Source organism: Aptenodytes patagonicus, chromosome 13 (genome assembly GCF_965638725.1).
Source record: "Aptenodytes patagonicus chromosome 13, bAptPat1.pri.cur, whole genome shotgun sequence".
Classification (NCBI taxonomy): domain Eukaryota; kingdom Metazoa; phylum Chordata; class Aves; order Sphenisciformes; family Spheniscidae; genus Aptenodytes; species Aptenodytes patagonicus.
The window spans coordinates 3694896-3719040 of record NC_134961.1 but is presented as its reverse complement, the minus strand read 5'-3'; the positions used below and the strand labels follow the sequence as shown (position 1 = coordinate 3719040).

Genomic DNA, 24145 nt, shown 5'->3' with positions numbered 1-24145 from the left:
GGGAAGTATTGAGCCATTTGGCCTCTTCTGGGAAAGGAGAGGAGAGGAAGATGTAGCAAAGGAGAGCAGTGCAGGGAAGAGACAGCAGGGAGGAAGGATGAAGGGGAGAACATTAAGAAATTAAAATGCCACCTTTTCTTTCTGAAAGTAGAAAAGGGAAAATAATCGAGAGAAAAAGAAAAACAGGAAGTGAAAACTGAGGAACTATAATTTCATTATCATATTCCTCTGAGAGGCATAGAGCAAGATAACAGACTTTTTATAATACTTTCATTTATTTTCTGATATCTGTTTTGCTAGCGTTTCTTTGAAGGAGGTCTACAGTGATTATTAAGTTGGTTGTGCATATGTGTTAAGCTTCCACTTGTGCAAACAAAACTGTATTCTTGGATTGCAAATGTGTTCCTGCCATGTCCTTCTTGCCCTTTGGCTCTAGACGCAAAGGGTAAAACAACTATAGCTGCGCCCCAGTTTATTATTGCTGACTGTTGCTCGAAGAAGAAAAGCTTGCACTTAGTGTCTCTATACATTATGCAATTTTTCTTTCTTTAAGATAATTATTATCTCTTCAGTGCACTGGCTTTAACAGATATTACAGAATTTAACAGAATATACAGATATGTCCGGGTTTCAGCTGGGATAGAGTTAATTTTCTTCCTAGTAGCTGGTATAGTGCTGTGTTTTTGATTTAGTATGAGAATATTGTTGATAACACACTGATGTTTTAGTTTTTGCTAAGTAGTGCTTACACTAGTCAAGGACTTTTCAGCTTCTCATGCCCTGCCAGCGAGAAGCTGGGAGGGGGCACAGCCAGGACTGCTGACCCCAACTGGCCAAAGGGATATTCCATATCACATGATGTCATGCTCAGTATATAAACTGGGGGGGAGTTGGCCGGGGGGTGGCGATCACTGCTCGGGGACGGGCTGGGCATCGGTCGGCAGTTGGTGAGCAATTGCATTGTGCATCACTTATTTTGTATATTCTTTTATCATTATTATTTTCCCTCCTTTTCTGTCCTATTAAACTGTCTTTATCTCAACCCATGAATTTTACTTTTTTCTCCCCGGTTCTCTCCCCCATCCCACTCGGGGCGGGGGGCGGGGAGTGAGCGAACGGCTGTGTGATGTTTAGCTGTCTGCTGGGTTAAAACACAACAGATATATTTGATGTTGTTGGAATATGTAAGCTGTCATTGGGACCGCAGTGGATAGGACAGTACCCAAGTATTACAGATTCAAGACTCTGTCGTAAGGCATGAAAACCATTTTGACCCAAGTGAACATCAAGTGCCCCGCCTTCCTTAGGAAAGCATATATTATAAGCAACAGTAAGTTGCTTATTTTCAGAAATAACACAGATATCCAGAGAGATTCTGCTTCAAACTTTTCCTCCTCCAAGTGCTTCCTTTGCAGTGAAAGGGGACAGTTCTAGGCAAGATCCCTAATTTTATTAGCCCAGTAGTGTGTGGATACATGAAGCTTCAGAGCAAACACAGAATTCAGGAAAGTCACTTGGTTTGAAATAGACTTTTTCACTTCATCAGCTCACTCATTTGAAGGTGGGCAGAAGATGCCTCACATAAAGTGACTGGTGACATGCTTCTGTCTTCAGATCTGAGTAGAGCATTTGGGGAGGCAGTTTACAATTCACATTTGGTGGTGGTGATGTTTTGGCATCAAGTAGATCTAGGCAGATTGTAGCAGTGGCTTCATTATTGATAGCAAGAGCTAGAAGAAACCAGTGCTGGATCACACCGATTAAGAAGTTTCTTACACCAAATACTAATTTCTGAGATCTTGACAACAGTGCTACAAGCTCTGGAGCCCCTCCCACTTTGACTGTGTTTTCTCCCAAGGTGGTTCTTTGTTATAGAGGCTGTATTTGTGGTACCTTTATACTTCAGGTTATTAGGGGATCCATACAGAATGACCCAAAATGTTAGAGTCTCAATAGGTAGTTATCTAGTTTTATGTAGATTCTCGTCAATAATATTAGTGGGAATATCTTCAGAGGTTTTAGGGCTTTATATTTATTTTGGTTGATTGACTTACAATTTTCTGTCCAGTGATGATGCCAACAGGTTGTTCCTTCACCAGAACAGTTTATATGTTATCTACTAATGTTTTCCATTATTGTTCATGATATTCCCCTTCATACAGACCTGGAAAGAAACTGATAATGTGTGCAATTTCAAATTTGTTTCTCTGCTAGTGATGTCACGCTCAACAATTCTCCTGATGCTATAGTTAGTTTGAGTGGTATTTCATTTACTGCCTTGTTCTATGCTGCAGGAATGATTATGCTTCATTGGAAGTACCAGGAAGTATGGAACAGGAAGGAAAGCTGTAACCAATTTTATTTGTATGTGGAGGATAGTTCATGCAGTGTAATAGGTTGACCTTGGTGGGTAGCCAGACACCCATCCAGCTGCTCTCTAACTACCCCTCCTCAACGGGACAGGGGGAGAAAGTAAGATGAAAAAGCTTGTGGGTCAAGATAAAGACAGAGAGATCACTTACCAGTTGCTGTCACGGGCAAAACAGACTTGACTTGGGGAAAATTAATTTATTGCCAATTAAAATAGAATTGGATGGTGAGAAACAAAGAGAAAAACTAAAATAACCCCCCACCACCTTTTCCCCAGGCTCAACTTCATTCCCAGCTCTTCTACCTCTCCCTTCCCATCCCAAGCAGTGCAGGGGAATGGGGAATGGGGGGTAGCAGTCAGTTCATAACAGTTCCTCTTTGCCGCTCCTTCCTCCTCACACTTGTCCCTACTCCAGCGTGGGTCCTCTCCCTTAAACTCAAGACACGCAGGCAAGACTGTATTTGTCAAAATTCAACTGGATTTGAAGACTACTTTAAGAACCAGAAAAGAGATGGTGGTTCTGCTACCATTTCATACAGTGTTTGTCTGGGGGCTTTACTTTGGCTCTTAATTTTTAAGACAATTCTTACTTGGCCAGATTTTTTAACTAAACTCCCTTTACTTTGTTGCTTTGTTACTCCTCTTGCGAAGAGCGGTGTACATTTATTGTCTGGTATATTATGTACGTCTGTGGTTATATGTCTGTCCTGTATCCTCCTCATGTAGTTGGTCATGAGGCTGACCTTGGTAACATTTGCTGAGTATTTCAAGATACATTTTTTTGAAGACATTGTGGCAATGCAGCTTATAATGAGCATCCCCGTCTTTTTGTTTTGAAATACTTCTAAAAGGAATGATGTTTTCTCTGATGACGTGAATTCACCTGTTTTAAGCAAAACCAGAAAACTAGAATCATGACCCTTGCTTTAAGTATAATCACTTGACTGCTATATTTTTCTGAAGAAAATGTGATGTCATTTTTAGTTGCTATTCAAACATATTGATGAATAAAATCTTCACAGTAAATACTGAACTGTTTCCTGACCAGGAAAATGCACTGCATCTGTGCATGTCTATTTAAGTAATTGCATGATTGAACATCCTTTTTTTAATACCTATTTTTTATCATCATCATTATTTTGGGAAATTATGAACAATGAATTTGTTTGACTGAATTATTAATTTTTACTTTGTTTCAAACACAGTTTTTATAGAGAGTTAAGTATATTTGATGTTTAAAATCTACTGAACAAAAGCAAAAGTATGTAGAGGAAAGAAATTGAGCTATGTCAATCATACCTTGATTTTCAAGGTATGTAGTCTCACTTGCTCAACTCTAGTTTATATATTAAAATAAAAATAAAAACCAAATTTTTCTTAATCCTTTAAGTTTCAGTCAGTTTCTCCACTTGTGTTAGTTGTTGGCTGTAAAAATGAGTAAGTCAAATAACTTGATATGAAAAGTGTTTCTCTCTCTGTTTGTAGCTGCAGATGAGGCCACTGCTTTGTAAAGCTACAAATTCTGTTTTCTTGGCACTTGGAAAACTACTTCCAAGTGTTCAATTTAAAAAACATTTTTGCAATAGGAGATAAATAAAGATTTCTTTTTTAATGGAAGGTATTTGAATATATAATTTAATTTACATTTGATACATTTTTCAGAAAAATACTTACAGAGAGTGGTGTACTGCTTTGGAACTAATACTTTTTTTTTTTTTTTACCCCCTAATGCATACATAGGTCAAAGATTACTGGGAAGTTCAGCACCTGTCAATATTCCAGGTTCTCTTGTTCGTTCCTCATCTTTACATTCTTCATCATCCCTTTCAACCTCTCCACTCAGTTCTCTTTCACAATCGCTGTCTCAGTCTTTTCTTTCATCCACTACGGCTCCTCACCACCAGCAGCTTCAGCCTTTGAAGACAGAACATAGTATGTTAGGCACCTCAGCCTCTTCTCACAACTCTTTAGGTAAGTAAGTTGAAGGCTGCACTTTGTGAATTGTAAGAGGGAACTCAATGGCAGGTAAGAAATGTTCAGTTCAAGGCTTTGCACATTTCTTACGACTTAATCTGGACAACAAAGCCTAGCTATTGATAACACTACTGATAATGGAGTTGTATGTGGGAGAAAGTTCAAGGAGTGAACTTCCGTTCCTAGTGAAGGGAAAAAAAGAATTCTTGGAAAAGGAGATATTTACAGAGGCGTTTGAAAGGGGTAAAATAGAGCAGTTGGCATACAGGCACCAGGAATGCATTGTAGCTGCAGCATTTTGCTAAAGGAAAATATAAAACAGAGAAAGAGGAAGAATTAAAACGATGTATGAGCTGCTAGGAACAAAGCTTTTTGTACATAAATGAATTCCCACTCTTCCTTCTCCTTTTATGGACTGTACTGTCTTTTATTAAAAGCGGCAAGAAAAAAAAATATGGTAAGTCTCCTGAATTGTTCTAAATAATGTAAACATTTTCCAGACTGTCACATTTCTGAAGGTAGTGAAATAATGTTTTGAGTCTTGCAGATAAAAGTATAATTTTTGCGTATGTGGCACATCTGTTTTGTTCTGCATGTGAAACATTTTGCAGCAGTGTGTGCAGAATGATGATTTTTTCTGCCTTTGTTTTACAGGTTTAAATGGTGTTACGGGGAGCATCTGGGACTTTGTAACAGGGAGTTTCTCTCCTAGTCCATCCCCAGTACTAAGCAGTGGCACTACCCCCTCAATAAGTTCAAACACCAGTGGGAATGAACTAAATCGAGTTAGACAGGAACTTGATGATGCCAAGAGAAAACTAAAACAATGGGAAGAATCTTGGCAACAAGTAAAACAGGTATGCTAATTTATGGTAATACTAATTTTTTTTTTTTTTTTTGTAACAAACAAGCAGCCTCTAGTGCTTTTCCTTTTTACATACCTTCTTATCCTTGGACCCAGAGTTTTATTACAATCTGTCAAAGGAATGTTTTTTCCATCCTCAAAATGAGCTAGTGGCATAAAGAAAACTGAGCTTTTTAAAGGGCAATTTATTTTCTGGAAGTTGATCTGCCTGTCTAGACAGGGACACTTACACATATTCAGGATAGGGTTGAACAGCAATGTATCTTGATGTTTAAGTAACTAAAGACATACATTCCCTCCTGTACCTCTTTCAGATGATAAGCACGCATAAAAAGTAGAGGCTTGCCAGCAGCTGTGGTTGTGTAGTGTACCTGGACAGTATCTAGCCATCTCAGCAGTCAAACTGAGGTTGTTGATAACTGCCATTCTAGTGCATTTTCTGTAGTTCTTTTCTTCTCCTCATGTCGTTCTCTCTGTGACAAGGAGTAGCTAAGTAGCTGTACTAAATTTTGATAGGTTTTGATGTCTCTTGACATTAAATTATGAATTTAACATTTCCAATGTGTTCCATTTATAGAGCTCCAAAAAGACTTCTAGCTGTTTACAGACAAGTAACAGTGACATACCTAAAAATTACATTAAGACAAAACAAGAAGAGTTGTTAACTAGAAGGTAGGATAAGTAGGGAGAAGTGTTAAATTGACAATAAATGCATTGTTATGTCTAAAATTAGAGATTACCTGCATCTTTGAAGGCTTTTGAATTTGCTCTTCTGTTGTTAATTTAAAAAATTTATTTTTTATATTCTGGAAATCTCTTTCTCCTAGGCATGTGATGCATGGCAGAAAGAGGCTCAAGAAGCAAAAGAACGTGCTAACATCGCAGATGCAGACAAACAACTCGCTCTTCAGAAGAAGGAGGAAGTGGAACATAAATTAAAAAAGCTGAAGGTGCAATTAGCTGCTTGTCTATCTACTACATTACCTTATATGAAAAACTATGGAGATATAGAAAAGATATCCTTGCCAAAACTTCGTTCCTTACAAAATCGGCTGCACTTAGATTTAGAAACAATAGATGAGGTGAGTTTCTTCATCTGCATAACTATTTTTGATTAACTGAAACTGGCAGCTCAGTAACCTTTAATGACATATTTATGCCAGGTTTCATTTCAAGGAGCGACATTGCTCTCCGTGTTAAGTCTATTTTTCTGGAATAGAGGATGGTTCAGATTTCTCAACCTAATGGATTCTTCTAAGTTTTCGATCAGCTATCAGAACAAATTACAAGTGATTCACAAGAATTCTTGCGGTGATTAAAAGAAGATTTAATGCCAACTTGTACCCTCAATGTTTTGGGCACTACCTAAATAAATAAAAATAGTTGTGCTAAATAAATGAAAATAGTTACATGTTTTCACTTGTTTAGAAGGTAGGTGGTGAGGTTCCCTGCTAGGAGTTTGTGTAGTCAGACAGGCCAGTACAGACTTGGAGCATAGAATCACTGACATTAGAAGGGACCTCTGGAGATCATCCAGTCCAACTCCCTGCTCAAAGCAGGGTCAACTCGAGCAGGTTGCTCAGGGCCTTGCCCGGTAGCGTTTTGAGTATCTCCAAGGATGGAGAATCTACCACCTCTGTGGGCAACCTTTTCCAGTGTTTGACCACACTCACAGTAAGAAAAGTTTTTTCTTATGTCTATGTGGAATTTTCTGTATTTTAGTTTGTGCCTGTTCCCTCTTCTTTCACTGGATATCACTGAGAAGAGTCTGTCCATATCTCTTTTACTCCCTCCCATCAGGTATTTATACACACCAGTAAGATGCCATCTCTTTTCAAGGCTAAACAATCCCAGCTCTTTCAGCCTCTCCTCGTATATCAGATGCTTCAGTCTCTTAATCACCTTAGTGGCATATTGCTGTATTTCACCTTCTTTCAAATCCAGACTCAGTTTCTGCCAAAATTTAGGATGCTCTTTCACTGCCAGATTGAGGGCATTTCTCAGGGCTCTCAAAGCTGGGAATGTCAGGTGCCACTCCTCTGAGCACATCAAGGAAGATAATAATGACCATGCACTGCTCCAGGCACCATACTTCAAACCTTGCTGGGCACAACTTGGTTTCACATTGCTTTCTCCCCTGCAATCTCAAAGGGCAGTGACACCACATATGACATCAATTCTTGCTGTTTTGTTTTGACTGTGATGGGACTGTCTAGACAAAAAGATTTTTTTTCACTACTGGGACAGTCTGCCATATTCTAGTACCTATTTGAGTTCAGCAGTGTCTTCTCTGTCTCAGTGCACCTCCTGTCCAGTGCCATCTGTATCAGTATGAACTACAGCCTTGAAAAAAAAGCTAGGCTCTCTTTAGAAGAGTTTAAAATATAATTTAAGTCTTTGTCAATAAAGCAGGTGGACGAGGACAAGACTTGCTAGTTACCAGGCTCCTGTTATCGAGTACATTTATGGGATTCTGGATTGCATTAGGGACCACTATTGTTTTTCTCCTAAGGGATTTTAAAAAGGAGCAAAAGAGTCTTGGGATCTCTTACCAAAAAAGTCATTACAACCTGGAATGGAAGTAATCTCGGCCAGGCTGGAGTGATCAGAACCATTACCACCTTTTCCAGCTCCTCAGTTTCTCAGATTTCCTTTACCACTGTGGCCTCTTCTCACCTACCTCTTCCTTCCAGGAGAAAGCTGCTGTCTTAGGCAGTGCCATACATAGCATTCTGGGTTCTTAGCCCGAACCATGTCTTGCTCTTCAAAAATTAACATGGCTTTTAGATGCTTTTCAGTTCTTGTTCCTTAATAGGGTTGATGTGGCTTATCACATGGAGACATTTATTTAAAGTTGTAACATCCTCCCCAAAGTCTCTATCAGTAGCTTTATTCTATCGCACATTTGGGATGCTTCCATTTTGTCCTAATGCGAACATCTCCCATGGCATGAGAAAATGTAACAGTGGTTTGAAATGGCAAAATGAGGGAGTATATGACAACGAAAAAGGCTTATTTCCTCTTTTTTTGTTTTTGCTTGTTTGCATCACTCATCCCAATTATGCAGGAAAACTTCAGTCCAGAGGTTCAATTCTAGATATTTTCCTTTCTAAAAGCACCTATACTCCTCTAGCTGCTACTTTAAAGGTTGTGCATGCTCTGATCTTACAACCCCTCAATTCAGCTATCTGTCATACAAAAACATTGTCCTTTGTGTTGTTAAATTAGAAGTTTATTCGGGACAGCTAAGCGTAAAGCTGCTAGAATGCAACTGTATACTTTGGAATCGTTTTTACTGAGTGCAATAATCTTTTTACAGGTGATTTTTCAGCTTCAGTCAAAGAAGTGTATCGTATGTCAGGAAGGTGATGGTAGTATTATCCTGAATCCATGTCAACATTATGTACTTTGTGATCACTGTGCAGCTGCACAAGAAGAATGTCCCTGCTGCAAGAAAAAAAAAAATCTGTGGTAGCATACAGGCATAATACTCATATCATGTTTATGAATTAAATAATTTTTGTTTTGTATTTTGTATAAGAATTGTATCACTCATAATTAATTCATTTAATAGTGCTAGACTGATTTCCATTTTGATGTGCGAAACTTAGTTGCTTTAAGATAGAGAATAAGGCTTGCTCACCTTTACCTATCAACTTCAGTCATTTGATGAGGTTCTATAGTCTTGAGGTTCTTTCATTACCCTCCAATCCCATCACAGCCTTTTCTGACTTCCACTTGCACTCCTAGTGCACAAGCTACTTAGGTTCATTTGCACTGTAATCACTTTGTATAAATGTTACCATAATGCCTGAATGAAGTGTTTATACCTGTTATTTTCATTAACAGAAGATGGATACATAGGTACAGTAACTACACACTCAACAGTACAAATGGTCCCTTTGCCATGTCTGTTGTGTGTGGAATGCCAGAGCCAGTATTTTGGAATCGGTCTAACACTATGTTTACTTGGATGTTTGAAAAACTCTGATTAATATAAAAGCACTTTTTAATTATTGTGTTTTGTTAGAAGATCTGTTGTAAATTGCTTCAAGCTGCTTTCTAGGTCTTATGTTTATTTTTTAATATGCAATAATGAGTTATGTGTACTGTGAATTTAAAATATTTCACATGGTTTTACTGTTAGATGACAATATGATTAAATAGAAATGACAACTTACCTAGTTTTTTTTACAATTTATAAGTTAACTGCATACTGTAGTATTTATAAATGTACCAGCGGAGACAAAAACAGTGAGGCACGTATGCTTTCATATTCAAAGACATGTTTTTAATTTTGTGAAACAGATCAGTTTTAGTAAACAACTGTGCATTTGCATATTTCCCTCAGTTTGGATGTTTGTAGTCTTAAAGTTTTTGTACATCTCCTAACCTGTGTGGTACTCATTGGGAGCAGATATGATATATATATAATATTACCAAGTGCCTATGCCCAATATCCTATAAAATGGCAGAAAACATAAAAGAAGAATTTTGCAAATAATTTCTATTGCTTAATTTTGTATTGAACAATTTCACAATAACTAGAATACATCTCTTGCTTTTATAAATATTTTAAAATACACTTTTTTCAGTAATGAAGTAATGCATGTTTGAAAGGAACTACAAAATTATTTAAGTATGTAATCAGGCAGTGGCACTTTGACACAGTGATTCTTTTAAAAGGTGGTAATATCCTTACTTCATCCTGGTAGGTGGGAACATGCAATTCAACAGAAGTTAATTACTGCATGTTAATACTGTATATTTTTACTTTTCTTACATGGAATAATTGCCTGCGTTACTCCTTTTTCTGTTAAATTCAGGTGTGACACTAGTACAACTTAGATTGAAATGACCTACTACTGTGTTACATGATTTGTATCTCCGTATTACTGTATTGAGTACAAAAAGTGAGTTCACACAGGCAGCAAAGAGTTAATCTATTTAAATTTCAGTCATGCTAAAACAAAAAAAAAGATGTATACTAAAATTCTTATTGTCGAAATAGAGCTTTTAGAACTGTGTCAGCATTAAATAAAGGGCCCAAGCCAATAGTACTGAAATCACTATCTCCTTTGGGTTTTAGCGTTCTTTGTACAAAGGCTTGAGTTAGCAAAAAATCATTACACATTTTCTGTAAGAACTAAACGTACAGACTTGTCGCTGCTTTCCTAAGACACATCGATCTGCAGGAATGTTGGAGACCTTTTGGGAAGGGAGAAGTAGGATAAAATATTAAGTACATTTCTACTTGCCTCTGTTTCAAAATTTTGTCTGAAGATCACTTTAAAGACCAAAGTTGGGCTTAATAATGTGATTTTGTTGACTTTAACACAGTTTCTCTAAAACGTTTGTACCGAGAAAAGTATAAAATTGGACTGTATTTGCATTTTCAAACACACTTTTCTGTCCTAAAATAAGGTACTGCCGTTTTAAAGGTGTAGCCAGCTTTAGACTTTTTAAAAAAGGAACTCGGATCACCAAGTTTGGCTGTAGGTATAAATGTATTTTTTACATCTGTGCAGTCTATGACAAAGACTGATTTTTGAACCTTAACAGTATTTTGGACTAAAGCAAACTTAGTTATGTAAGGGTTGTTGGGTTGTTTTTTTTTTAAACAGTGAGTAAATCAAAGAATAATGTGTTAATTATAGTTTGAAATTACGCTACATATTTTTCAAACAAGAAGTTATTTTGGACACCGGTTTACTATATTCATTTAGTGTGGAACAGCATTCTGCAACCATTGTGCTCACAAAAATGTTTAGAAATATCTTAGTGAAAATTTTTGCTTTGGTATTTTAGAAGAAACCAGCTTAGGCCATATGCAGCTATGTGACATTTGTTACCCACGAGATACAGAAGCGTGGTTTTGTGCTGTCTTGTCAAAGTTTATAGTTCTTCATGTGTATTTTAGTGCATTTGCCTATGTCCTAGGGCTATTTTTTGGTCCCTTTTTCTTTGGTAGTAACAGGCGATTTTCCTAATCTCATGACACCAACAAAAAAGGAACATAAACAGCACTTGCAGTGTGAATCATCAGATTGACATTCATAGTTTATATGTGCTGCATTTTTAGAGGAAATTAACTAATATGTTTAGTCTGTTGCTTTTTAAAGTTGTATGTTTTGTGTTTTACAGTGATGAATCTTGAAAAAATAAGATGTGTGTCCTATAGTAGTATCAGTACTGAAAATTTTGCAGGCGTTCCCTGTAGGTTTCTTTGGTGCTGAGTTACAGACACATTTAAAAACTATCAACAAACCATTTTGTGGAGAAACAAAAAACACATACCAAAGAAACATACCTATGTGTGAAATTCTCAGACTGGGCAGCTTGCTATAATTATAGACGAATCCTTAGGTAATCACTTGAACCATACATAGCAATCATATGGAAATAATACAGTTGTTCTTCACAAAATTCTTTTTGTGAGGAATTACAAGCAAAGTTTTCTGTATCTTACTAAAGCAAGTCAACTGCAAATACAAATAAATACGTACTTTTACACCAGTACTTTAAAATGGAGGATAACGGAATATATGCAGTTGACTAGAGAGGACTATTTGGAAGAAGTCAGAAGTGAAACCTGACCTTTGTAAGTATTCGTCCTTGTACTATATACGCTATCTAGAAACTGGATACATTAAAATTATATTTTAGCGAGACTACAGTACGGTAATTTGCTGAATTCACAAAATACATAAAAGCAAACTAAATAGATTTTCAAGATTCATTTTGGTATTTGACAAAGTTCTGTGTTAATTTATGTAAGAATATAATTTTTAATGTGAATGCTGTTATGTTGTCACAATTATTTTAGCCTGGGGAATAATAGATTAAAATTGTGATTTCTCAGGGTTTTTACAGTTAGGAGCTGTAATTTAACCGGAAGTATGCTAATTACAGATAGATCCCAAGCTGCATGTTATAGGCTTATTATTAGTCTTCTTTGAATAGCAGATTATTAAAGACATACTTGTTTTGTTCTATATTGCCATTCAGAGTATCCTAGTATTAAATATAGGTAGTAATATTATGACTGTCACACTATGCTTGTGTAACTGTGGTCATCATCAGACCCTAAATAAATACGGAATTTTTACTCATATTAATTTATGTAAGCCATTAATGTTTTGAGTGTACAGACAGAAATGATTTTGTGAATGAAATTGTTCTTAATACAAAACATATTATTTATAATGCATACTCATTTACTTGCAGTGAACTGTTTAAAATTGTTAACACGTTAAAACTTTTCTACACTATAGCGTTTATGCAATGGTTTACAGAAGTCATGGAATTATTTTTATTACCAACATGGAAATAAAATTTTGATCTTTATTTCTGAGCTATACTGTGTTTAAAGACTCGAAAATTTACAGATATGTTTTCCTCTGCAATCTAATTATGGCATTCCTAATCATTTCAGGGTTTCAACCACTGGGACTGGTATTTACTGTTTCAGTGGAAAAGAGGTTTAACTGTGACACAAAGAAACTGATTTCAGCAGAATGGTCTACAAGACAGAGGCTGTCCAAGTAATGAAAACATAATCACATTTCCATTCCATTCTTCTTGCTACCACATGTCCTAAGAACATACAAAGCGTCCTACGGGGCTGGAGCTATCGCCATTAAGTCTAGACCAGTATCCTGTAGTGGTGATAAGAGATGCTGTTTAGGAGGAGCACATAAGTCCCGCCTCTTTCTACAGTCCACGCCTCTCATATCCTCCAGTGTTAGAGATGTTAGAAACTGCAGCCCATTTAGGCTCACCTTATACAGGATGGTAGTTTTGTACCTTTCCAGCTCAAAACTTTGTCCTTCCTAAGATGCAGAGAATGGGACAGCATACGCTACCGAGGATGTGGATTCACCAAGGTTTTCTGGAGCTTCTTGTCCTGTCATCCATATCCCTCCTGGTAATACCCAGGACTTTTTCAGACTTCCCCCCCCCCCCCCCCCCCCCCCAGAGCCACTGCACATCTGGCAAGGCAAGTAAATTAAAGTCAGTTACTAAAAAGTCTCAGCTTACAGTATGCTGTCCTTGCATGAGAAATTCAGTAACGAAGGTGGGGACAGACAATCCCAACAATGTGGAAGGGGAAGACAGATGCACACACAGAGTCTTACATGGTGACTTACTCCTAAGTAGACTGGTAATAAAGCTGTAGAGATGCATGCCTTATGGTCTTCCACTTGCCTTCTCATACACCCCAAGGCCTTGCACTTGCACTGCAGGAACCACCTTTTTCATCAAGGTGCACCATTGGGTCTCCCGGTTTGCTTTCTGATGTCCTCAGATTTTGAGGACATTTTGAGGAACCCTGTGGCCCCTGTTTGCATTTGGGTGTGCCCCAGAACCCTCAGTTCACATTTTGGGTTGCCCCCAAGCCCCCCATGTGCCTTCTGGTGAGCCTCCGTGCCCCATGTTTGTCCTGCAGTGGGCCACAAAGTTCTCTGTTTAGCTTTCTCCCCTCTCCCACAGTTTTCTGGGTGCTTTTTGGTGTTCTCCACCATCAGCTTTTTTTCCTTTCGGTTTGCCCCAGGGCCCTCCTTTGCCTTTCCGTGCCCCAGAAAGGGGGCCTGCAGCCCGTCGCTCCAGGAGCCGACCGACCGACCGACCATTCCCTGCCAGACCGACGAGCGAGGCTCCAGGAAAGACCGCCGAGGTGTCCCAGGAGGAGGGGGAGGGTAAGGACCCGGAGCGCGGAGCTGCGCCGAGGGCTCGCCGGGGCTTCTGGGTGCGTCGGCAGGGTCAGAGAGCGGGGAGGGCTGCTTCCCGCGGCCGGGCGGTGTCTGCCGGTGCATGGTGGGAGGCGTAGTTTTCGCGGACGTGGCTGCCGGCCAGCCGCGTGGCTTTCGGGCGCGTGCGGCACGGCGGAGTCCTTACTACTGCCGCGGCCCCCACGACGCGGCACGAGGCGTAGTTTTGTTGCCAGTTCCGTGTGTTTTTCTGTGGGCTTTCCGCCGCGCCCGGTCCCCGACGAGCCGTGCGGCCGCGCCTCGAGGGCGCGTGCCTCTGCCCTCGCTGCTGCCGCCCGGCGACCGAAATGCGGTACTGCCGTTCCAGCGCTGCGAATGCGCTGTTGCGCGCGGCCGCCGCGCTCGCACTGCCGCCCGGCGACCAAAACGCGATAGTGAAGGTGGAGCGCCGCGCATGCGCTGTGGAGTGTCACGCCGCACCCACTACTGCCTCCCAACGACCAAAAGTCGGTGCTGCACCTCAGGTGCTGCGCAGGCGCGGTGGCGCGCGACGGCCGGCTCGCTGCTGCCGCCGAGCGACAATAATGTTGTACTGCAGGTGGGGAACCGCGCATGCGCGTTGGCGCGCGACACCGTGCTGACTGCTGCCTCCTGATGAGGAAGTTGCGGTACTGTAGGTGGGATGCTGCGCATGCGCTGTGGAGTGTCACGCTGTGCTCGCTACTGCCTCCCAACGGCCAAAAATTCCGTACTGCACCTCATGTACCGCGCATGCGCAGTGCGCGTTTCCCCGCGCTCGCTTCTGTCCTCGGCGACCAAAGTGCGGTACTGCAGCTTGGGTGCTGCACATGCGCAGTGGCGCGCGACGCCGATCTCGCTACTGCCGCCCGGCGATCAAAAGCCGGAACTGCAGTACGGACACCGCGCATGCGCGCTGGGTTCTTACACTGCGCTCACTGCTGCTACCCGATGACCAAAATGCGGTACTGCAGCTCAAGCGCCGCGCATGCGCAGATTAGAGTCACGCTGCACTCTCTGCTGCCGCCCGGTGAGCAAAAGCCGGTACTGCAGCTCAGGTGCTGCGCATGCGCAGAGGCGCGTTTCCTCCGCGCTCCCTGCTGCTCCCCGGCGACCGTGACGCGGTACTGCAGATCGAGCGCCCCGCATGCGCGGTGGTGCACGACGCCCAGCTCGCTGCTGCCGCCCCCTGGTGACCAAAAGCCGGTACTGCAGCTCGAGTGCCGCGCATGAGCGGCGGAGCGTGCTGCCGGGCTCGCTGCTACCGCCGGGCGACCAAAGCGCGGTACTGCAGCCCGGCGTTCGCGTGCCGGCTCTGGCCCCTCCAGCGTGCCGTCGGCGTCCCGCGCATGCGTGGTGCCCGGGAGCAGCATGGCGGCGCGTTGGCCACCAGCGAGGTGAGTGAGACCCTTCGGCGGGCGCGGGGATGTCTCCTGCCTGGGGGTGGCAGGATGGGAAGCTGCAAACCGCCCGCTGCGGCAGGCTCCCGGTCTTCTGGAGGCGAACCGGGTCAGGGCAGCCCCGGGGACCTACCCGAGACCTGATAGAAGGAAAGAGGGGAAGGAGGTGGACACCCCGCCAGGCGCAGGCGCTGGGCGCCTCCCCAGATTATCAGAGCTCCCCCTGAGCCTCCCCCGGCCCCTCTTGCCCCATGCAGCTGCCCCCAGCTCCAGTACCTCCCCTGAAGCCTGTCCCATAGCCCCAGGCCACCCCCAAGCCCCGTCGTGAAGGCCACAAGCTGGGCCTTGAAAGCACTTGATTCTCCCTTAACGCGGGAGCCGTTAGCAGCAGTGCAGGGAAAGAGCGGCATCTCCAGAAGCCCCTGCGGAAGGAGGGGGTCTGGCCAGGGGTGATCTACGGTAGTAATGGTAGCTGCTTCTTCTTTCCTTCTCCCAGAGGCCACGCTGAGGATGCGATTGTCCATTCCTCCCTTGGGGATGCCGTTGACTGCACCCGCCTCAGGCTTGCATGGGTTGTCTCTGCCCGGCCTTGCTCTCCTCGCAGTGTGAGAGCAAAAAGGGACAGGCGGAGCGTGTACTGGCTGTGGACAGGAGCTGCTGCAGCTGAAGCTGGAGAGGCCAGAGAAAGGTAAAGAAGAAGAAATTGAAGGCCATCCAGGTGGCAGCTGCCTCCTGCTGCAGGCAAGAGAAAGCCTGCCTCTCCAGGTGAGGAAGGATCCTTCTTCGTAGTCCACAGTAGGTCATGCCGTCAACGTGCACCGCAAGGTCTGTATGTGTCACCAGCAGCATGGTACGGCCGCGTAGTGCGTGAGCGAGCAAGGCTATGTGTCTAGGAAGCCTCATCTCGTAAGAGCTGTAAGACACCCATGTATTCTCTTAGGTGGAGGACAGCCAAGCGACCAGAGTTACAGAAGAGGAAGGGAGGAGAGAAGGAGAAAGAAACATCTACACTGGCAAATTCTCCTGGCAGCGCCGAGAGCGAGAGCTGCGGTGAGTCCTGGGCCCTCCCTGCCCCGCCCCTGGCCCCACCTCTTTTTTTTTTTTTTTTTTTACTACCTTGTACCTCTCCATATTCTTCTGTCCTGCTCCCTCTTCCTCTCTCCTTCTCTTTCTCCTGTTCTACCGCTCCTTTTTCTTTTTCTCTCTGCACTTTTGTCCTGCTCCCTCTCCCTCCTTTTTTTTTCATTTCATTCTCTGCCTCGGTCCTGTAGCCCATCGCTGTTTTTTCCTTTTCCAGCTCTTTGTCCTGCTCCCTGTCCTTGTCTCTCTTTCCCTTTGTTCTGCCTCCTGTCCTTTTTTCCTTTCTTGCTCCATCTCTCTGCCCTGCTCCCTATCCCACCCCCCAGCTCTCTCTCTACTTCTCTGTCCTCCTTGCCTTTCCCCTTGTTTCTCTGTCTTGTTCCCTCTTTGTTTTTTTGGTTCTCTGTCACTCTGTCCTGCTCCCTGTCTCTTATTTTTGCCTGTCTTTCACTTTGTCCTGCCCCACTCTCCCTTTTTCCCTCTCTCTGTATCACCTTGTCTTGCTCCCTGTCCCCCACTTGTTTTCTGTATCCCTCTCTCCTTCCTCCTGTCCTTCTTTCCCCTGCCCCCCTGCCTCTGGCCTGCTTCTTGTCACTGTTTTTTCTTGCTCCTGCTCTCTGTCCAAGTTCTGTCACTCTCTTTCTCTCTCTGTTCCTCTGTCCTTCCTCCAACCTGTATTTCCCGCTCTCTATCCCTCCGCCCCTAATGCTTCTTCCTCCACCTCTCGGTCCTGCTCCCTGCCCCTTTTTTCCTCTCGCTGTCCATCTGTCCTCCTTCCTCTCCCTGGTTATTCTGCCTTTATCGCTCTGTCCCACTGCCTGTCTCATTGTTTCTAGTCATATCCCCCCGTCCAGCCAGCTGTCCCTTTTTTCCTTTCTCTCTTCCCTACTCTGGCCCTGCTTTTTCTTCCTTCGTCTCTGTCCAGCAGCCCGTCATAGTTTTTTTTCCTTCTCCATCTCTTTGTCTTAATCTGCATCTGTCTCTCCCTCCTCCCCCATCCCCACTCCCTCTGTCCCATTCCTTGTCCTGCTTTTGGTCTCTCCGTGTCCCACGTTCTATCCCCATCTTTCTCTCTCTCCCTTCTTCCGTTTCCCTCCTTCTTTTCACCTGCATCCCTTTGTCCTGTTGCTCATCAGTATTTTTTCCTCCCATTCCTCTGTCCTGCTCCCTGTCCCTTACTTCTCTGTCAATCCCTCTGTCCTGTTGCCTGTCGTTGTTTTTGCTGTCTGCATCGTCTCTTTCGGCTCTGTCCTCCTGTCCCGCTCCCCAGCAGGACTTTTTCTTTCTCCAGCTCTCTGACCTGCTCCCTGCCCCTCTGTTTTTCCCTCTGTCATTCTTTCCACTTCCCTGTGGAAAGAAACCCTGTGGTTTCTTTCTCTCTGCAATCTTGTGTCCCACGCTCCCTGTCCCTCCCTGTTTATATCCCACTGTCCTGGTCCCCATCCCTCTCTTTGCCTCTCTATCTCTCTGTCCTTGTCCCTGTTTTTTCTTTCTCCATCTCTCTGTCCTGCTGCTCATCTCTGTCCAGTTCCCTTCCTGGTTCTTTTTCCCCTCTTGGTTACTCTGCTTTTCTCCCTGTCCCTTTTTTTTCCCCTCTCTTCATCCCTCTGTCCTGCTCTGTGTTCCCTCCCTCTCACTCCCTGTGTGTGTCCTTCTGTGTGTTACCCGTCCTTCTCCCTGTTGATTTTTTCCTCTTGCTGTATCCCTCTGTCCTGCTCCCTAGAAGCATTTTTTTAATTCTCTGTATTTCTGTTCTTCTGCCCATTGCATTTTTTGTTCTCTGTCTCTCTCTCCTGCTCCTCATCCTCCCCTTTCTCGCTCTGTCGTTCTTTCCTCTTCCCTGTACCTCTGTTTTTCTGTATCCTTGCATCCCCTTCCCTCCCTTCGTCTCTCTCTATCAAGAGAGAGACTGTCTTGCTGTCTTGCTCCCCATCCCTCTCTTTTTCTTTCTACCCTTCTGGTGTGTGTCCCCCCCCAGCGCCCCCTTTTACGTGTCCTGGTCTTTCTCTCTACATCCTTCTGTCATTCTCCGTCTCTTGCTGCTCTTGCTCTTTTTCTCTCTCTTCCTCTGTCCTATTCACTGCCCCATCACTATTTTTTTCCTCCTCCATCCCTTTGTCCTGCTCCCTGTCCTTGTCAATCTTTCTCTTTGTTCTGCCTCTAGCCTGTCTTTGTTTTCTCCATCTCTGCCCTTTTCCCTATACCTTTTTCTCTCTGCTCCTCAGTCCTTTTCCCTTGTCTTCTTTTTCTCTTTCTGCCATCCCTCTCTTTTTCTCTGTGACCTTCTGTGCTGTTCCCCTCCCTCCCTCCCTCCCTCCCTCCCTTCCTTCCGTTATCTGTTGTCTTACCTGTCCCTCTTTCTCTGCCTTGAATGTTTCTTTCTCCATCTCTGCCCCGCTCCCTGTCCCTTTTCTTTTATTCTCTCTGTCTTCCATCCTCCCCCTAACTTTTTGTCTGTATATCTCCGTACCACTGCCTGTCTCGCTATATCCCCCTGTCCAGCTCACTGCCCCGTTATTCCCCTCTGTCCTGCTCCCTGGCCCTTTTTCTCATCCTGCAGTCCGTCACTGTTTTTTCTTTCTCCGTCTCTTTATCCTGATCTGTCTCCCTCTTCTTTTCCCTCAGTTCCTCTGGCTTGTTCCCTATCTTTTTCTCTCCCTCCCGCTTCTTTATTCCTCTCATTCAATTTCTCTCTTGATCCATCTGTTCTGCTCCCTGCCCATCATTTTTGCTCTCTTTCTCTCTGTCCTACTCCTGCATGTAGTGCACAAGGCTACGTGTCTAGGAAGCTTCGTCTCATAAGAGCTGTAAGACACCCACGTATTCTCTTAGGTGGAGGAGAGCCAAGCGACCGTAGTTACAGAAGAGGAAGGGAGCAGAGCAGGAGAAAGCGTCTGAACTGGCAAATTCTCCCAGCAGTGCTGAGAGTGAGAGCTGCGGTGAGTCCTGGTCCCTCAGGGCCCTGTTGCCCCTCTTCTACGTCCCGGTCCCTCCCTGCCCCTCCCCCTCCCCGGCCCCCTCTCCTTCCCACGCTGCTGTGATTTTTTTTTTTTTTTTTTTTTTGCTCCTCTGTACCTCTTTTCTCTGTCCTCCTCTGAGCAGCTCCCTGTCCCCATCTTTTAGGTCCCCCCTCTCTCTGCTCTGTAGCCCATGGCTATTTTTTCCTTCTCTGTCTCTCTCTGTTCAGCTCCCGGCCACTATTTTTGCATTCCTCCCTCTCTGTCCTGTAGCCTGTCGGTATTTTTGCTGTCTTTGGCTCTCTGTGTCCAGCTCCTTGTCCCTGTTGTTCAAGGTCTTCCTTCTCAGCCCTGTAGGACGTTGTGAGTCTATTTCTTTCTCCATCTCTCTTTTATCCTGCTCCCTGCCCCTCATTTTGAATTCCTCCCTCTGTCCTGTTGCCCATTGCTATTTTGTCCTTTCTCCATCTCACTCTGTTCTTGTTCCCTGTCCCTGTTTTCCTAAGTCTTCCCTCTCTGCCCCCTAGCCTATTGCTATGTCTTCTTTCCCTGTCTCGGTTCGTCTGGTTCCCTGTCCCACTTTCTTCATTCCTCCCTCTCTGCCATGTCGCCCATAGCGTCTTTCCTTTCTCCCTTCCTCTCTGTCTGTCTCGCTGTCCCCATTTTTGAAACTCTCCTTTGCCCGGTAGCCGGCCACGGTTTTTTCTTTCTCCATCTCTCTGTCCAACTCCTTGTCTCTAATTTTTAATTCCTCCCTCTCTTAAAGCCTGTTGGGACTTTTCCCCTTCTCAGTCTCTCTGTCCAGCTCCCTGTCCTTGTTTTTTAATTCCTCCCTCTCTGCCCTCTTACCCATCACCATTTTTATTTCCTCCGTCTCTCTTGGTCCAGCTCAAGATCCTGATTTTTAAAATTCCTTCCTCTCTGCCCTAGAGCCTGTTGGTAGTTTTTTCTTTCTCTGGCTCTCTCTTTCCAGCTCCCAGGCCCTGTTTTTCAATTTTGTCCTTCTTGGCCCTGTGCCACATTGCAATTTCATTTCTTTAGCCATCTCTCCCTGCCTGGCTCCCTGCCAGGATTTTTAAATTCGTCCCTATCTGTCTTGTAGCCCATCGCTGTTTTTTCTTTCTCTGTGTGTCTCTGTCCGGCTCCCTGTCCTTGTCTTTACTTATTTCTTTTAATTCCTCTCTCTCTGTCCTGTACACGTCACTCTTGAAATTTTTCTTCCCTGACATCTCTCTCTAGATTGCTCTCAGTCCCGGTTTTTTAATTCCTCCCTCTCTGCCCTGTGGCCTATCGCGATTTGTTCTGTCTGTCTCTCCGTTTTCTGGCTCTTGGTCCCTATTTTTCAGTTTCTCCCCCTCAGCACTGTAGCCCAGTGCTATTATTTGTCTGTTTTCATCTCTGTTTGTCCAGCTCCCTGTCCCTCACTTTCTTCCTTCTCGGCCCCGTAGCACATTGCGATTCTGTTTCTTTCTCTGCCTCTCCTTTCCCAGCTCCCCGTCCCTCACTTTTAATTCCTCTCTCTCTGTCCTAGTGTCCCTTGGGTTCCCCCCTGCCTTTCTCCATCTCACTGTTTCTTGCTTCCTGTCCCTGTTCTTTAATTCCTCCCTGTCTGCTGTGTCACTTTTTTCTTTTCTCCATCTCTCTAGGTCCATCTCACTGCCCCCATTTTTTAAGTCTTCCTCTGTGCCCTGTACGCTGCTGCTGTTTTTGCATTTCTCCGTCCCTCTCTGTCCAGCTCCCTGTCCCTATTTATTAATTCCTCCCTCTTCTTCCTGCACCCGCCGCTATTCCCTGCGATCTCCATCTCTCTCTGTCCACCTCCCTGTCCCCAGTTTTTCATTCCTCCCTCTGCCCCCTGTAGCCTGTCTGGACTTTTGCCTCGGTCTCTCTCTCTGTCCGGCTCCCCCTCTCTGTGTTTTAATTCCATGTTCTCTGTCCCATAGCCCCATGCTATTTGTTTGTATTTCTCCATCTCTCTCTGTCTGGCTCCCTGCCACTAGTTTTTATTTCCTCCCTATCTACCTTGTAGCCCATTGCTGTGTGGTTTGTTTTTTTTTTCCTTCTCCATGTCTCCCTGTCCAGCTCCCAGTCCCTGTTCTTTAATTCCTCCCTCTTCCCTGTAGCCCACCGCTATTTCTTCCTGTTCTCCATCATGCTCTATCTGGTCCCCTATCCCTATTTATCAATTCCTCCCTCTCTGCCTTGTGGCCCATCTCTTTCCCCCATTTTATTTCTGTCTCTCTCTCTGTCCGGCTCCCTGTCCCTGGTTTTCTAATTCCTCCCTCTCTGCCCTGTCGCCCGTGCGATCTTTTGCCTTTCTCCGTCTGTCTCTGGCCAGCTCTCTGTCCCTATTCGTTAATTCCTCCCTCTCCGCCCTGTAGCCTGTCGCTTTTGTCCTTTCTCCATCTCACTGTCTCTGGCTCTGACCCTATTTTAGAATTTCCCCTCCTCTTCTTTCTGTACACATTGCTCTTCCTCTTGCTCTCCAGCTCTCTTTTTTTTTCCGGCTCCCTGTCCCCGTTTCTTAATTCTTCCCTCTCTGCCCTGTAGCGTGTAGCCATGTGGTTTGTTTTGTGTTGTTCCCCTTGCCCTACCCCTTCCCTCCATCCTTTGCTGTCCTGGCTCCCTGCTCCTATGCTTGTTTCCTCCCTCTCTGTCATGCTGCCCATCCCTGTTTTTTTCTGCATCTCCATCCTGCTCCCCACCCTTCTTTATCGGTCTCTGTCCTGCTCCTTCTCCCTCTTTCTGCTGACTCCCTTCCTCTCTCCCTGTTGCTTCTTTCTCCATCTCTGCCGGGCTCCTTGTACCCATCTTTCTCTCGCTGTCCTGTTCCCTGCCTCATGCTTTCTCACTACACCCCTGCTGTCCAACAGGCTGCCGCTTTTCTTTTCTAGTGGCCTCCGCCTCTGCCCAGCGTTCCATCGCTCCAGGAGCTGACCAACCGACTGTCCGTTCCCCGCCGGACTGACAAGCACGGCTCCAGGAATGACTGCTGAGGTGTCCCAGGGGCAGGGGGAGCATTGGAGGCTCCAAGCCCTGGAGCAGACTTGCTCCCGGGACTTGTTACGTGCATGACTGAATAAACACTCGCCGCCTCCTTTGCCCTCACGGCTGCGTTTGCGCTTCCTTTGCACCGGCAAGGGGCTGTGATGGAGCCCAGGGGAGGGGATGACTCACGGTGGGGGCTGGGTGATGGCTCCCTGTTCCTGCTGGGCTCCAGCTCTGGGCTTGGGCCAGAGGAGCCCCAGGTGCGGGCAGTGAGGCTGATGGTGACGGCCCCTCTCTGTAAAAGGGCTGTGTTGCCAGAGTTATCTGCAGGCTGTGGGGCTGGTGGTGGGGCTGCCGTGCCCCGGGTGGCCGTGGAGGGGCCGGTGTGAGCCAAGGGAGGAGCGGAGCGGTCGCTGAGCGAGGGGGGCGGCGAGGCCGGCAGGAGGGTCGCGCCGCCTCGGAGCCGGGCGGCAGTGGCCGTCCGGAGCCACGCTGGGGAACGCGGGGCTGCGCTGGGGGCTGGGCGGGGCTACCGGGTGCGTCGGCGGGGGGAGAACGGTGTCCCCGCAGGGTCAGGGAGCGGGGACGGCTGCCTCCTGCGGCATGCCGGGAGCTGTAGTCCTGGGGCACGGACTTCCGGTCGGCCATGTTTGTTCCCCGGAGCATGCCGGGAGGTGTAGTCTTCCGTCACTCGGGGACCGGGCGGCCGTGCTGTGTCTGCCGGTGCTTGCCGGGAGGTGTAGTTTTTGCGGACGCGGCTGCCGGGCAGTCGCATGGCTCTCGGGCGCGTGCGGCGCGGCGTAGCCCTTGCTACCGCCGCGGCTCCCGCGGCGGGGCACGAGGTGTAGTTTTGTTGCTGGTTTCGTGTGGTTTTCTGCGGCCTTCCCGCTGCGCCCGGTCCCCGACAGGCCGTGCGGCCACGCCTCGCGAGCGCATGCCCCTGCCCTTGCTGCTGCCGCCCAGCGACCAAAATGTGGTACTTCAGCTCCAGCGCTGCGAATGCGCTGTCGCGAGGCCGCCCCGCTGGCAATGCCGCCCGGCGACAGAAACGCAGCACTGCAGCAGGGGCGCCGCTCATGCGGAGTTGAGTGCTACACCGCGTTCGCTCCTGCTGCCCGGCGATCCAAAGCCGGTACTGCAGAACGAGCGCCGCGACGCCCGGCTCGCTGCTGCCGCCGGGCGACAATAATGCGGTACTGCAGATGGAGAACCGTGCGTGCCCGATGGCGCGCGACCCCCGTGCTCGCTGCTGCCCCCTGATGAGCAACTTGCGGCACTGCAGGTGCAGCGCTGTATATGCGAGGTGGCGCATGCCCTCGTGCTCGCTGCTGCCGCCGGGCGGCCAAAATGCGGTACTGCAGGTGGAACGGCGCGCATGCGCAGTGGGGGTGTCATGCCGGGCTCGCTACTGCCTCCCAGCGACCAGAAACCGGTACTGCAGCTCAGGTGCCGCGCATGCGCAGTGGCACGTTCCCCTGTGCTCGCTGCTGCCCTCCGGTGACAGGAACGTGGTACTGCAGGTGGAACGGCGCGCATGCGCGGTGGGGGTGTCACGCCGCGCTCGCTACTGCCTCCCAGCGACCAAAGGTCGGTACTGCAGCTCAGGTGTTGCGCATGCGCAGTGGCTCGTTCCCCCTGCTCGCTGCTGCCTCCCGGTGACAGGAACGTGGTACTGCAGGTGGAACGGCGCGCATGCGCGGTGGGGGTGTCACGCCGCGCTCGCTACTGCCTCCCAGCGACCAGAAATCGGTACTGCAGCTCAGGTGCCGCGCATGCGCGGT

At 46.1% G+C, this 24145-nt stretch overlaps 2 protein-coding genes across 12 annotated transcripts in view; both read left to right on the top strand.

Moving 5' to 3' along the window:
- The window catches only part of UNKL (unk like zinc finger), a 62088-nt gene extending 49520 nt beyond the window's left edge, over positions 1-12568 (top strand). For 9 of the 10 annotated variants that reach the window (XM_076351122.1, XM_076351124.1, XM_076351123.1 and 6 more), the window contains 4 exons: positions 4112-4342; positions 5000-5202; positions 6038-6292; positions 8530-12568. In XM_076351122.1, coding sequence (XP_076207237.1) covers positions 4112-4342; positions 5000-5202; positions 6038-6292; positions 8530-8685 — 845 coding nt within the window. In that variant the 3' untranslated portion in view covers positions 8686-12568. The remainder of the gene's footprint in view (positions 1-4111; positions 4343-4999; positions 5203-6037; positions 6293-8529) is intronic. The other variant, XM_076351121.1, reaches the window with a different exon arrangement.
- A 2710-nt stretch (positions 12569-15278) lies between these two features.
- On the top strand, positions 15279-22484 carry LOC143166601 (uncharacterized). 2 transcript variants are annotated; one of them, XM_076351114.1, is made up of 5 exons: positions 15279-15336; positions 15836-16027; positions 16280-16389; positions 19252-19358; positions 22271-22484. In XM_076351114.1, exons 1-5 carry the CDS (start codon positions 15311-15313, stop codon positions 22370-22372), a joined length of 537 nt encoding a protein of 178 aa, XP_076207229.1. In that variant the 5' UTR covers positions 15279-15310; the 3' UTR covers positions 22373-22484. The 2 variants fall into 2 exon arrangements, 1 of the variants encoding a protein (XP_076207229.1); XR_012996424.1 differs by lacking the exons at positions 15279-15336; positions 15836-16027 and adding an exon at positions 16031-16104.
- Positions 22485-24145: the final 1661 nt, after the last annotated feature.

Excerpts from the sequence above, each read along its gene's own strand:
- LOC143166601 (XM_076351114.1), top strand. The coding sequence starts at position 15,311 with ATGGCGGCGCGTTGGCCACCAGCGAG. Across the intron at positions 15,337-15,835 it reads GCGCGTTGGCCACCAGCGAG|AGGCCACGCTGAGGATGCGA; the intron begins GTGAGTGAGACC and ends TCCTTCTCCCAG. Across the intron at positions 16,028-16,279 it reads GCTGGAGAGGCCAGAGAAAG|GTGGAGGACAGCCAAGCGAC; the intron begins GTAAAGAAGAAG and ends GTATTCTCTTAG.